The 13,848-nt window shown below is 39.2% G+C and overlaps 1 protein-coding gene across 6 annotated transcripts in view; it reads right to left on the reverse strand.

The window, feature by feature from the left end:
- LOC132428722 (E3 ubiquitin-protein ligase HERC2) overlaps positions 1–13,848 on the reverse strand; it is a 228,869-nt gene that overhangs the window by 127,617 nt on the left and 87,404 nt on the right. For 3 of the 6 annotated variants that reach the window (XM_060017026.1, XM_060017027.1, XM_060017021.1), the window contains 12 exons: positions 10,497–10,667; positions 10,004–10,107; positions 8,981–9,131; positions 6,434–6,648; positions 6,050–6,182; positions 5,823–5,950; positions 5,521–5,731; positions 3,143–3,270; positions 2,413–2,586; positions 2,200–2,336; positions 1,937–2,088; positions 1,079–1,270 (listed from right to left, as the gene is read on the reverse strand). In XM_060017026.1, coding sequence (XP_059873009.1) covers positions 1,079–1,270; positions 1,937–2,088; positions 2,200–2,336; positions 2,413–2,586; positions 3,143–3,270; positions 5,521–5,731; positions 5,823–5,950; positions 6,050–6,182; positions 6,434–6,648; positions 8,981–9,131; positions 10,004–10,107; positions 10,497–10,667 — 1,896 coding nt within the window. The remainder of the gene's footprint in view (positions 1–1,078; positions 1,271–1,936; positions 2,089–2,199; positions 2,337–2,412; positions 2,587–3,142; positions 3,271–5,520; positions 5,732–5,822; positions 5,951–6,049; positions 6,183–6,433; positions 6,649–8,980; positions 9,132–10,003; positions 10,108–10,496; positions 10,668–13,848) is intronic. The other 3 variants (XM_060017023.1, XM_060017024.1, XM_060017022.1) reach the window with 3 other exon arrangements.

The raw sequence follows: 13,848 nt of genomic DNA on the forward strand, positions 1-13,848 counted from the left end.
AACAAAAGAATAACAGATAAATTACACTTAATCAAATTTTAAAATTTCTGGGCACCAAAGAAAAACAAAACCCAGACTGGGAAAAAAATGTCTTCAAATCACATAACTGATAACAATCTAGTATCCAGAATATGTAAAGGACCCAGACAACTCAAAACACAAACAACCCAATTTTAAAATGGGCAAAGGACGTGAACAGACGTTTCTCCTAGATATACAACAAGCACAGGTAAAGAGGCTCAACATCATTCAACATTAGTGAAGTGTAAAACAAACCACAATGAAATACCACTTCACGCCAAGTAGGGTAGCCTTAATTCAAAAAAAAAAAAAAAAAAAAAACAGAAAATAACTAGTGTTGGCAAGGACATGGAGAAACTGAAACTCCTGGCCCATTGCTGGTGGGAATGTAAAATGGTATAGTGCTGTGGAATAGTTTGACAGTTCCTGAGCAAGCTGAACGTAGGATTACCATATGACCCTGCAATTCCACTCCTAAGTATATGACAAAAGGACTGGTAACAGGTGTGCAAACAAAAACTTGTACACAAATGTTCCTAGCAGCACCACTCACCATGGCCAAAAGGCAGATACAAGCCAATGTCCATCAATGGATGAATGGATAAATAAAACACAGTATATTCATATAACAGTTTTCAGCCATAGAAAGAAATGAAGTACTGATACATGCTAAATGAAATAAGCCAGATACAAAAGGCTAAAATTGTATGCTTTCATTTGTATGAAATATCCAGAAGGAGCAAGTCCATAGAGACAGAAAGCAGACTTGTTGTTGCCAACAGCTGGGGGAGTGGGAATTCAGGAGTCACTGCTAAATGGATATGGGTTTGCGTTTGGGGTGATGAAAAGTTATGGAACTAGATAGTATTAAGGCTTGCACAACACTGTGGATGTGCTTACTGACAACAATGAGTTATAAACTTAAAAGTACTTAGAATAGTAAATTTTATGTTATTTGTATTTTACCACAATAAAAAAAAAGTTTATAAAAAGAGAGAGAGAGATCAAGGCAAAACCGTGGCATTTTCACAAAGGACTTAGGGCGATGCCGACCCACCGATGAGCCGAAGTGCTGTCTGTGTGAGAGCGAGCATGCCAGAGTTCAGCAGGAGGCTCAGGTTGTGGGCACCGTGCTGCAGGGTGAGCGTGCTGAGCATTACCAGGAGAAAGCGTGCTTGTGGGGTTGTCCCCAGGCTGGGTCCCGACGGGTTCTCATTTGTGATGGTTTGCAGGGGGACAGGCTGGATACCTAAAAAGCATTGGCACCTACATAAATTTCTTGTGCATGGATACAAGAACATACACGATGAAGAAAGCATTAACAATTTTTTTTTATAAGTCTGTCTTTTTCATCAGATATCCATAGAGTGTGGACATCGGGCAGCTCTGTATTGCTTTGCAATAATCATACCACCATCACTCCACATACAGCTATCTTCATCTGTCTACAAAACGTATCACACTGCTCTTCTAAATATCCCTGGTGGCTTACTCATTTCATGTCAAATGTAAGAGAGATATTTCACTTCTCTTCCACAAAACCAATCCTACCACTTCTTTGTAGATGCTCAAACTGTCCAGGAAATTATGTATTAATATAGGATACACATTCTAGGATAGATTGTGTAAGTGATACACATGAAAATGTTAAAATGCAAAAGCTTTATATTAGGATACTACAAGATTGTATCTTCTGCCAAATTTTGAAAGTTTTGTTTAGAATTTGAGAAAACTTAAAGCAGCTTAGATTATCATTCTAATGCACAAAGTTATTAAAGTCTTCAAAGCAATAATAAGAATTTGCAAGTTTCCAGAATATATAATAAAGAGCCAAACTATGAAATAATGCTGATGTGATCATTGACATCAACAGCAATTTTAATACAGCCTTTTAACTGTCAGATTTTTAACTCACCAAGTTCTTTAAACTTGTTATTTGCATCCATCAAAACATTTCGAATATTCTGAACAGCCCAAGCATACAGCTTGCCAAAAGTTACTTCAAGCAGCATCCGATTAAAAGGTGGGATCAAATCAACATCCTTTAAACAATCAGTAAGGGGTTCCCTTTCAAACAAAGATGAAGAATTTTACTCAGAATACTGCCAGGCTTCAATAAAACAATGCTTTGTTGTCACAGCTTCCCTTAATTAAGAAAAAAATATTATAAAGTCTTACCCTATATCAATCCCCTCTGGAATAAGTCTTTGCCATCCACAGAACATAGCATACTGCACAGACGGAAGTAAGAAATTTTTGGCTGCCAGTTTTAAAATTGTATCTATCCCTTCCAGGCGAACCTCTGCTCTCTCCAACTGCAAAACATCAATGCATACCGTTAAGTGTTTATGTATTATCCAATACAGAGAAGAATGTTCTTAGCAAATTTACCTGTTTTAGTAGGCATTTTCTCATTTTTTCCACATCCACTGGCTCTTCTTTAAGGGCAAATTCAGCAATAGTACTGAGGAGTGCAGACTGAGGATACAGACCCTGAACATTCTGCTTCAACCATTTGTATTTGTGAACACCTGTAACTGTACTCAACAGTGGCTGCCATTTATCCTGACAAAGGAAAACCATTTTCACCATTAGTTAACCCTATTCATATTAACATGTGCTCTAAAACAATTACTTGAAGAAAATATAAATAAATGCCACTAGGTTTAAATTGGTAAAATATTTTAAATTTAGTAATTAATTTATGATAAAAATGACTACATCATAAATAGGCTTATAAGTGAATTTATAATCTATATGCTTACATACTTTGGAATCAGCTAACCTGACATGCAAAGTTAAATTATCATCCATATTAATAGCTTCTGGAACAAAGGATACATTCAATGAATGAGTGAATAAATGAATGAAGAAAATGGTGAACAAATAATGATACAATATACTAATAAAGGCAAAAGGAAACACTTCTCCAGCTATCAATTTGACCAGGGCACCATAAGTCAAGTGCATTAAGCATCACTGGGGCACAGTTACTCATACTTTTAATGACCACCAAACTCTCTACTGTATATTCGAAAACAAAGCAACAATATTTGTGGATTCCCTTGCAGTATGTTGTGCTTCTACACAGCCAGTCTTAGAACCACACAAAATACTTCACCTTGGGTGATTTAACTGTAATGGGTCTTTTGTCCACATTTATAGGACTGTGAGGCAAGATGCAAGCTTCTTCACTCTCTCCGTTTCCAATTTTTTCTTCATCATCAGTAGAGTCTGGCTTCTTAGGAACTATGTTTAAAAACATCATTCATTATAACAATCATTAAATATGATTTTAAATTAAGAAATGTTTAAATTTGCATGAAGGTAAAGGATATATTTTATTCACAGAAACACATAAATATCATTGTCAAGTGCTCAAATTACAAAAGTAAAAACTATCATAATTATTCTCACATGACATCTAGTAATAACACTTTGCCACTCCATGTCAGGGATAGAAAGACAGTGACAGTGTTATGATGGAGGGAAGCCCTAAAGAAGGGGAAGCCCAGGGGTTGGCAAACTTTTTCATAAAGGGCCAGACAGTGAATATTTTAGCCTTTGCAAGCTATTTCAGTCTACTGCAAATACTCTACTGTTGCAGCATGAAAACTGGCAAACTTTATTTATGAATGCTGTCATTTAAACTTCATATAATCTTCATGAATCATAGTCTTCTTTTGAGTTTTTAAAAAATAATTTAAAAATGCAAAACCCAGCCTTAGCTCATGGGCGATACATAGCAAGTGGTAGGCTGCATTTGTCCCCAGACCCTAGTTTGCCCACCCTGGACTAGTGCATTGGTTCTGTCACCAGTGTGCAACTGAATCAATTAGATGCCTCTGACTACGTTAGTCTTTTTAATCAGAGAAATTTCTATTGAATTTGCAATGTGATATGTGGTGTTGCTTCCGTACTTTTGGTCCTCTTCAAGGTTTTCAGTCTCATTCTTCTCAATATATAATATAAATAACCAGCAACACAATAATAAACATAGGCAATAAAACATTAACACAGCAGGTCTGGGCTGCTCAAACCCTGCAAATTCCCAAGAAAGGCCTGTCCCGTCAGCACTGGCTCTTCACCAGCTCCTGCGAACTGAGCTCTGAAACCTTGGTATGTTCTGCCTGAGAAGAGTGTGTCTGAGGCACAGGACCACCTTTACCAGTGTAACCAGACAGCTTGTGACTTACGGCAACTGCCTGTGTCTACTCTGGATGGAGTCTGGGCAGCTGAGAGCAATCACGCAGGCCCCACATGGCCACGTGACTGACTCCCAACAACAACCCTGGACACCAAGGTTCAGGTGAGCATTCCTGACTGACAGTCCTTCACACGTGTCACATGTCACTGCTGAGAGAACCAAGCACGACCCTGTGTGATTCACTGGAGGGAACACTGGAAGCCCGGACCCGGTTTCCTTCGGAATTCCCTCCATGCACCTCTCCTCTTGCTAATTTTTATCTGTACCCTTTCACAGTAATAACTAAGAGTATAATAGTTCTTCTGAGTCCTGTGGAGCCCTACCAGTAAATCATTAAACTTAGCACAGCACCAGGAATATTAATTATTTCTATGTTACAATTAAGTATATAAACCCACAACATCAAGAAATTTTAAGCGGTGACAGTGTGAGCTCAGAGACCAGGGAGGCAATGGCCACACGGGGATGGGGCCACCCTCCCTCACGCTGAGATGGCAGTCTCTGAGTTTCCTGGCTACCTGGGTTAAAGGGATCTCAGAAGTGTTCCTGCCATATCTCCTGATTCAGAGCATCTCCAGGATCCAGATAAGCTGTGGTTTAAGCTCAGGAACAATCAATTCAGGATGGCGTCTACAATAAGTTAGTCTTTCATGGCATTGTTTGTAATGTCCATCTAAAACTCAGTAATTAATATTGCTTAATAAGCTAATCTGGGGATAAATCAATATAATTCATAAGAATATAATCAGATATTTTGGTAGACTTGCTTATAACCACAAGTGACCAAATTAGAAAGTATGTATTTTCACTCAAAGTTTGGATAATACAAAAACTCTTTTCCGTATCGCTACACAGTTGCTTCCTGAAAATATCAGTAACTCTTTTGTTTCCTTTTATAACAATCTTCCATGTTTCAGAATACTCAATATTGCCAAAGAAAAACATTTCTTCACAAGAATGGCAAGATTTATTGAAAGATTAAACGTTCCCATATATCTCATTACCAGGACAAGTGATTAAAAAAACACTTCCTTTTCCCCATCAATTTAATAAAGTTTACAGTATTTTCAGCATCAATTTACTAGTTACCAAATGATAACACACTCAATCCCAAAGTTGCATCATCATCTGATATCTTGGAAAAATAAGCAGGATTTGTACACTTAACCCTAAATACACATAACAAACATTATGGCACTTGTGAAAATGCTACAATAGGTGAGCAGCAGCCCACAGCCTCACTGCAACCACAGACACCTATACGGGGACACACTCTGAAAGAATCCTCCTACCTTTTACCTTCTTACCTCTCTTCTTCCTTCGTTCTCGAATTATCTTCTGAGCTATCCTCCTCCAACGGGGCAAAGAACTTAACAGTTTAAACTTGGACATTATAGAGAGGTCATTACAAACTGCAGGTCTCAGTTCATTAAAGAGGAACCTCAAACGTTCAATGACTGGGGCACAGACCTCCTTGTAAGAACGGCCCTGTTCTTGATGTGTCTACAAAGTTAAATATGAAAGAACAACTTAACAACAGATACTTCGCCAACTGTCCAGAAGCACAGAAGAAAGAAAATCGAAATCTATTTACCTTAATGAGTGAGCATTTTGCTTGGTAGACAACTCTACAAACATCCACCACTGATTTAGGCAACGTTCTGTGCTTTACTTGCTCAATACCAAGTGTACCTGCATAAACTAAAGATAATGCCACGTGACCTGTAAAAGATATTTAAAAGAAAGGGCAGGGTAGGAATGAATGTGTACTACATGTCAGTTGAAAGATCTACAGTACAGCTACAACACTGAGCGTCATACCTAAATCTTCATGTTTTAAGAGGCAGCATAACAGCAAGCGGCCGACCTCCTCCACAGGATGCTCAGGAGGAAAGGTGATGGGTGTGGTCAAGTGGCACTGCCTACAGTACCTTTCTATCTGACACAGAAAGTCCTGCAACAGAAACAGCTGGGGGTAACTTCAGAGCCAACCTCACAACATCGTCATGAATTCTAAACTAAGTGCCGTAGCTTCTAAAACCTCACCGGACATTGAACTGAACCAGCCTCTTACCTCAAAACCAGCCCTCCAAATAATATGTAAACTAAGTCTGTGCTAAGCTAACCAAAGTCTGTGCTAAGGTGTTCACAAGTCAAAGTCCTAAGGTAAACAAAGGACGCTGAGTGTGGGAAGGCCTCACTCACCTTCACGTTGTGGTCTTGAATGTTATTGTCAGCAATGGCTTGCAGGAATGCCTGGGAATGGTCACCCAGCGCCCGTCTGTGGGAGTAGAGCCGGGACTTGCTGGCGGGAGTGCCCCCTGGAGAGCTACAGTGGTCCTCATCTTTCTCCTCATTGTAGCTGTAGTGGATCTGGCTAGTCTGCAGGCCTCCAGAGAAGATGGATGACTGAAGCCACTCTAGAGAGTGCACATGCAAACGTTAAAAAGAAACCTGAGTGCACTGTTCAGAAATAAATACTGGAAAAAAAAAAAAAAGATAGAAAACTAAGTACTTCATTTAGGAGGTGAAATTCAAGATCATATGAAAGTCACATCTAACATATTTACATAGATTGGCTTATAATTCCTATATCTATGTGAAAAAAAGTAACACTTTCTGGTTACTCAACACATCTTAAGCATGGTATCAGAACCCAATATAATTGTTCCAGATACCTGCTCAAACATGGAGCTGTCCAGTTCCACAGAAACCATGTGAAGACTAGAGCTATGCCTTCTAACAGGGAAAAGAGCACTGAGGCACCACTTACACAAGTAATCACCGATTTCAACTGGGATAACCACAGGCTACAAGTACTACGAGGGGAACGACCGTGCAGCAACAAGCCCCCGACTATTCGGGGGGACGGTAAGGAATTTGCTGTAATCTGGATGAAGACCAAGACGCTGAGCATCCAGGCAGGAGAACAGCATGTGTGAAGGGTTCCATGAAGAAAAACATGCTGAGGGCAGCACGTCTCCCTAGAGCATTAATCAATTAATAATAATAAGAAACTACTGAACATACAACACAAGATCGTTAAGTAAGGGATGGATACGTGGAAACCTGAGATCCAGTAGGCTATAAAGGAGACCTGTGTCGAGGCACAGGTCAGACCCCATAAGAACATGCCACCCATCAGTGCAAATAGGGATACTCATTGTAACTGCTATGAGTGAGATTCACCAAAGAATAATCGGTTTTTACATAACTACAGATTTTTTTTCAATAACTGTGCTATCAAAATATTCCTCCAAAACCCAAACAATCAAATCTGGGATGCACTCAATGTCCTTTTACTGGAAATTTCGATTTTAGAGCATTCAGGAGCATTCATCAAAGTGCCACATTAATTCTTCTAAAACACAAATGTGATCAGACCCTCCCTGAACCTCTCCATTTAGAACTCCGTCTTGTTTCTTTTTTTAAAAAAAATTTATTTTTTGTGTTTTTTTTTTTATTTTTGGCTGCACTGGGTCTTCATTGCTGCGTGGGCTTTCTCTAGTTGCAGCGAGCGGGGGCTACTCTTCGTTGCGGTGCATGGGCTTCTCATTGCGGTGGCTTCTCCTGTTGCAGAGCATGGGATCTAGGTGTGCGGGCTTCAGTAGTTACAGCACTCTGTCTCAGCAATTGTGGCTTGCGGGCTCTAGAGCGCAGGCTCAGTAGTTGTGGCACATGGGCTTAGTTGCTCCGCGGCATGTGGGATCTTCCCGGACCAGGGCTCGAACCCGTGTCCCCCGCATTGGCAGGCGGATTCTTAACCACTGTGCCACCAGGGAAGTCCCCTACAGGTCTTCAGAGGAAAAAAGGCCACTGTCTTCGAGGCTCTGCAGACAGCAAGGCGCCCAGCACACACACCAAGGGTGTGCTCCAGAAGGCAGGCTGAGCAGGCACCATGATCATCCCTGCCCACTAGCCTTCTCCCCCGACCCTACACATACACAAGCAGCTCGAAGCTGACTTTCTCAACGATGCCCTCACACACCCAGTCTGCTGGGGCTCCAATTTCAGGATGGCTCCACCTCCATGAAGTCTTTCCCTCCACCCCATCCCCACTTCCCAAACCACTTACAAATGTCTCCATTTTATCCTCTAACACCATCCAACCTGACCTGCTTACCATGTCTGGCTCATCATCACACAGGAAGCACCTGAGGGCAGAGGTGCACCTAATTCTACACCTACTACGCCCATGTTAGAGACTAACATGGTAATTCACATGAGAAATTACTCGATAGATACTTGTTGGATAGTCAGTGAAAGACAGATGGAGAAATGCAAAAATATGTGAAGAGATATTTAAACCTATCATATGGGATAGGGAGAAAATGTAATACTTTAGGTGGTTACAAAGGCTGCCATCCCAAAATGTATTGGATTTGAGTATGGTAAAAACGCAATGCTCAAACAGAACAGCATTCCTAAGAGGAACAGCCAATCCACATCACGTGGATTTCTAGGCACACAGGGAGATGTCAGTCGAGTTGAGCCGATCTGTTAGAGGATGCAGAAGTGAGACCACGCACAGGCCCAACATTCCTACATACCTGTTAGCTTCCTGTGCTGCCACAGATCGTGAGCACAAATGAAAGCCGCTCACAGCTATTTCTATTAACTGGTTTAGTCTCACTATCCTTATTTTTCCTCACCAATAACTGTGCTGATTCTTCCTGTTCTATTCTCAGTAGCACTTACAGCTCAGCTAAAATAACCTGCTAATCTGTTAGCAGAAAACAAAATTTTTCTTACTGGCGCATTCGACCTCAACTGGAGATAGCGGTGTGCTCATAGCTAAATAGGAAGCGTGTAACCCAAGGAGTAGGCCCAGATTTCTTTCCGTGTCTATAAGAGGTGAAGACAGACTTCCCAAATCTGGTATGGTAACAATTTCTTGGTCAGGCTGCAAAAGACAAATTTCAATATTAGTATGATGAGATTAGTAGTATGAGAAAACAGCGTTAATTAACATTAAACCAAGACCAACAGCTTTAACCTTAAACAAGACATACTGCCATAATAAAGACTATATCCTATAATAGTGAGATCAGGCTGCTACCAAAATAACACAAGATATAAAGCAGACAGTATATGCATAAGTCTGGTAGAAAATCCAAAGCAAGGATAAACCACTTGGCTAGAAAATTCCTTAGGGAAGCAAATAGAAGTTGGAAAAGAAAAGGATCTAATGAAAATAATCTTAAACGTTGCCAGCCACATGACAATTTATAAACAAAGTTAATTTTTCCCTTCATAAAATGCTGCAAACATTACCCTTGAGGCATAACTTAATAAATTTTATTACCTCTGTATCCATATCTGGAAAGCCAATCCCAATATATAAATCCCAATGCTAATGAATATATAGAACGGACATATTTCTATTCTAAAAAATTATGCTACTAAATAGTTCCTCCCCAAAAATATATATCTCAAGATGGTAAGTCCTTCCAAATTTCTACATAGGATTACAATAAAATCATAAAGACAAAAAGTTAACCTCTTTTTTTTTTTGTGGAACATGGTCTACGTTTCTTACAAATTAACAATTTTAAAATAATTTTTCAAGGCTAATACATCATAAACTACATGAATAAATGTAAATTGATTTATGAAAAAACATCTCTAAAAGATCTTTGTGTTTATCACTTAATAATGACCCCCTCCCCCAAAAGATCCAACCAGCAATATTTCAGGGTAAAAACCACTTCTCAGAAATATCCAGAGAGGTTCTCCACTAAAGTCCACCTTGGTGCTCACTGCACACAGCCTCACCTCCAGATACTGGCCAACACAGAAGGCATGCATTGATTCCCGTGTGTCTTCAAACTGCAAAGCAGCTTCCAAAGCTACCACTGGGTCTTCCCCTACAAACTGAGCTGAAACATAACAAACAAAAGCAACATGACTTCAGTACAGTTTGCCTAGGCATTTATAGTAGAAATGGCAAGTAGGAAATAGATTAGGCAGGTTAACTCCAAAGTGAGGGTTACCAAAGTAATGTGATCTCTCATCCTCTGCCAGGGCTGTCTGGGTCAACTCAGAACTTGGAACAAGTTCCAACAAGTGTTGGAACAAAAAATGCATAATGATAAGAAATTTTGCATATGTGCCTGAATTTGCTGTGATAGGACAGACCCCAAAGTCACTGACAGATTGAAATGTACGGGTGCTGGAGCAGTACTAAATTGATTATTTTAAACCAAACGCTCTGCTTAAAATAACACATCTGAAACTACTAACCATGAAGTAAAAAGCGAGGCCTTACCAAGAATACTATTTCCTGTTAATGACTGCGTCTGGAAGTCCTTTATATCATACACTTTCCCATCAATCACAGTCCAGAAGCCTCCATCTTTATTATGGTTCTCCAAATCAGCTTTGCGTATAAGCGTCACTTCCTCATTATTTCTACAGTTCTGACCTGTAAAAAATGACTCTGTGTATACAGAAACCAAAGTCAATGAATCAATAGATCAATAGATAACCTGACTAGTACAAACTGTGTGAAAGAACTACAAGGTGAAATAGACAAATCCACAAACACAATGAGAAATTAACATACCTCTTCCTATAGCTGTCACCACAAACAAAAATTCAGCAAGGATACAGAATGATTTAAAAACAAAAACACCACATGAACAGCATGAATAGCAAGTCTGGCCATATACCAAGCATTAGAGCAAATCTCAAAAGATTTCAAATAAGTCAAGTTACACAGCAGGGACACTGACTACAATGCAGTTAAGTTAGAAATAGGTAACGGAATTCCCCGGGGGCCCAGTGGTTAGGACTCCACGCTTTCACTGCCAAGGGCCTAGGTTCAATCTCGCAAGCCGTGTGGTACCGCCAAAAATAAATAAATAAGTAAATAAACAAACGAATGAATAGCAGAAACAGGTAACAAAAAATAAATTAAAACCTCTACATATTTGAAAATTATAAAATATATTTCATAAATTCCCAGAAAAAAATGACTACGGAAATCAGACAACTGAAATGAACAATAATGAAAATACTACAAATCAACACTTGTGACATACAGCTAAACGTATGTTTGAGGGCATTTCTACCTTTAACTGTATATATTAGGAAAAAAGAAAAGCTAAAAAGTTAACAAACATAAAATCAATAAAATTCAATGAGTTCATAATGATACTCAAAAAAAAAAAGAAAACCTCATGGGTCACCTTTGGAAGCATTAGGACTCCAACTTAATATTACAAAAAATGGTTAACGAGGGGTGGGGTGGTGGTGAATCAAGCCAGGATCACATCCTCCCTGTGCAAACTGTATCTTATGCTACCAGAGAGCTGAGGGCAAGGTTGCTGGGGGACTGCACAGAGGACACGTTATACATGAACTCCCTGGTCCATGTGAACAGAAGTGAAGGTGGGGCCACCCACCATCACAGGCCTCTGAGCCGATGAAACAAAAAGCGCACACACTCTGACCCATCAAAACTGAATCCGAATCTCATTAAGCCTATACATAGTATCAGCAGTGTACAGAAAATGTAACTGACAGAAGATGTTAAGATTTGAAGAAGAAAATGCAATCAACCAAGTTCAGAAAATGTGAAATTCTCCAGAACAAATGTCCTACTTCTTTGAAAAATAAACAGTATGACAAAAGAGAGGGAGAGGAGAGCCTGGAAATAGCTGTTGGGGAAAAAGAGACTCAAGTATGTATCACCCAACTGCAACGTACAGAACTTGTTTAGATCCTGACTCAAAATAACCACTAATAAAAAGATTAATCAATCACTGTTAATCTTAGGAAAATGAGATTGTGGTTTTATTCTCCCAAAAAAGTTCTTATCATCTTCTTAACAGGTGAAGTGTATGAAAATGTTTTAAAGACAGAAATATGCTTTAAAATAATACAATCAATCAATCAGATAGAAAGTGTAGGAATGCTTCGGGAATGTGAGTTGTTTTTTTTTGGCCACACCACGCAGCATGTGGGATCTTAGTTCCCAACGGGGAATGGAACCCGTGCCCCCTGCATGGAAGCTCAGAGTCCTAACCACTGAAATGCCAGGAAAGTCCCCAGGATTGTGAATACTTTTTATTCTACATTCATTTTATTATTCTCTCTTTTATCTCTGTTAGAAAACTTTCAAAATAAACATATTACAAAAACATCAGTATGCTAACAATTATCATTTCTCAGAAAGTTAGAAAAATGTCAGATTAAACCCTAAGAAAGAAGAAAAATAAAGAAAGAAAGAACAGTGTGGTATCAGCATAATGACAGACATTTGGATCAACAGAATAGAGAGCCCAGAAATAAATCCTCACAATATATAGTCAAATGATTTTTTTGACAAGGGTGGCAAGACCATTCAATGGGGAAAAAAGGACAGTCTTTAGAAATAAATGGTGCTGGGAAAACTGAATATTCAATTGCAAATGAATCAAGTTGGACCCCTACCTTTCACCATACACAAAAATTAACTCAAAATAGATTAAAGTCCTAAACATAAGAGCTAAAACTATAAAACAGAAAACTCTTGGACTTCCCTGGCAGTCCAGTGGTTGAGACTCTGCATTTCCAAGGCAAGGGGCACGGGTTTGATCCCTGGTCGGGGAACTAAGATCCCACATGCTGAACGGCGCAGTCAAAAAAAAAAAAAAAAACGTGTGTGTGTGTGTGTGTGTGTGTGTGTGTGTGTGTGTGTGTGTCTTAGAAGAAAACATAGGAGGAAAGCTTAATGACACTGGATTTGGCAATGATATTTTTAGACAAAACACCAAATGCACAGGCAACCTTCATCCAAAAAAAAATCAAAGTACACTATCAACAGAATGAAAAAGCAACCCACAGAATGAGAGAAAATATTTGCAAATCATATATATCCAGAATACATAAGAAACTCCTACAACTCTACAATAACAACAAAAAAATCTGGCTCAAAAGTAGGAAAAAGAGGGATTCCCCGGTGGTCCAGTGGTTAGGACTCTGCACTTCCACTGCAGGGGGCACGGGTTCAATCCCTGGTCAGGGAACTAAGATCACACAGGATGGCAAAAAAACAAAAGTTGGAAAAAGACTTGAAAAGACATTTCTCCAAAGATATGCACATAGTCAACAGGCACATAAACAGATGCACAACACCACTAATCATTAGGGAAAACCAAATCAAAACTACAATGTAATACCACTTCATCCAAACAGGATGGCTATTATTTAAAAAACAGACAACAAGTGTTGGCAAAGAGGTGGAGAAATTAGAACCCTTCCTTGTGCATTGCCTGCGGGAATATAAAATGGTACAGCTACTGTGGAAAACAGTATGGCAATTCCTTAAGAAATTAAACATGGAATTATCATATGATTCAGCAATCCCACTTTTGGCTATATACCCAAAAGAAGTGAAAGCAGGGACTCAGACATCTACACAGTCATATTCACAGCAGCGTTAGTCACAACAGCCAAAAGGTGAAAACAGTCAAGTATCCATCAACAGATGAATGGATAAAAAAGGTGTGGTTTGTATATGTGTGTGTATACACACACACACACATATATACACCATATATACATATATATATACCAAATATATGTGATGGAATACTACTCAGCCATAAAAAAGAATGAAATTTTGCCATTTGTGA

This window comes from Delphinus delphis, chromosome 7 (genome assembly GCF_949987515.2).
Source record: "Delphinus delphis chromosome 7, mDelDel1.2, whole genome shotgun sequence".
NCBI classification, from domain to species: domain Eukaryota; kingdom Metazoa; phylum Chordata; class Mammalia; order Artiodactyla; family Delphinidae; genus Delphinus; species Delphinus delphis.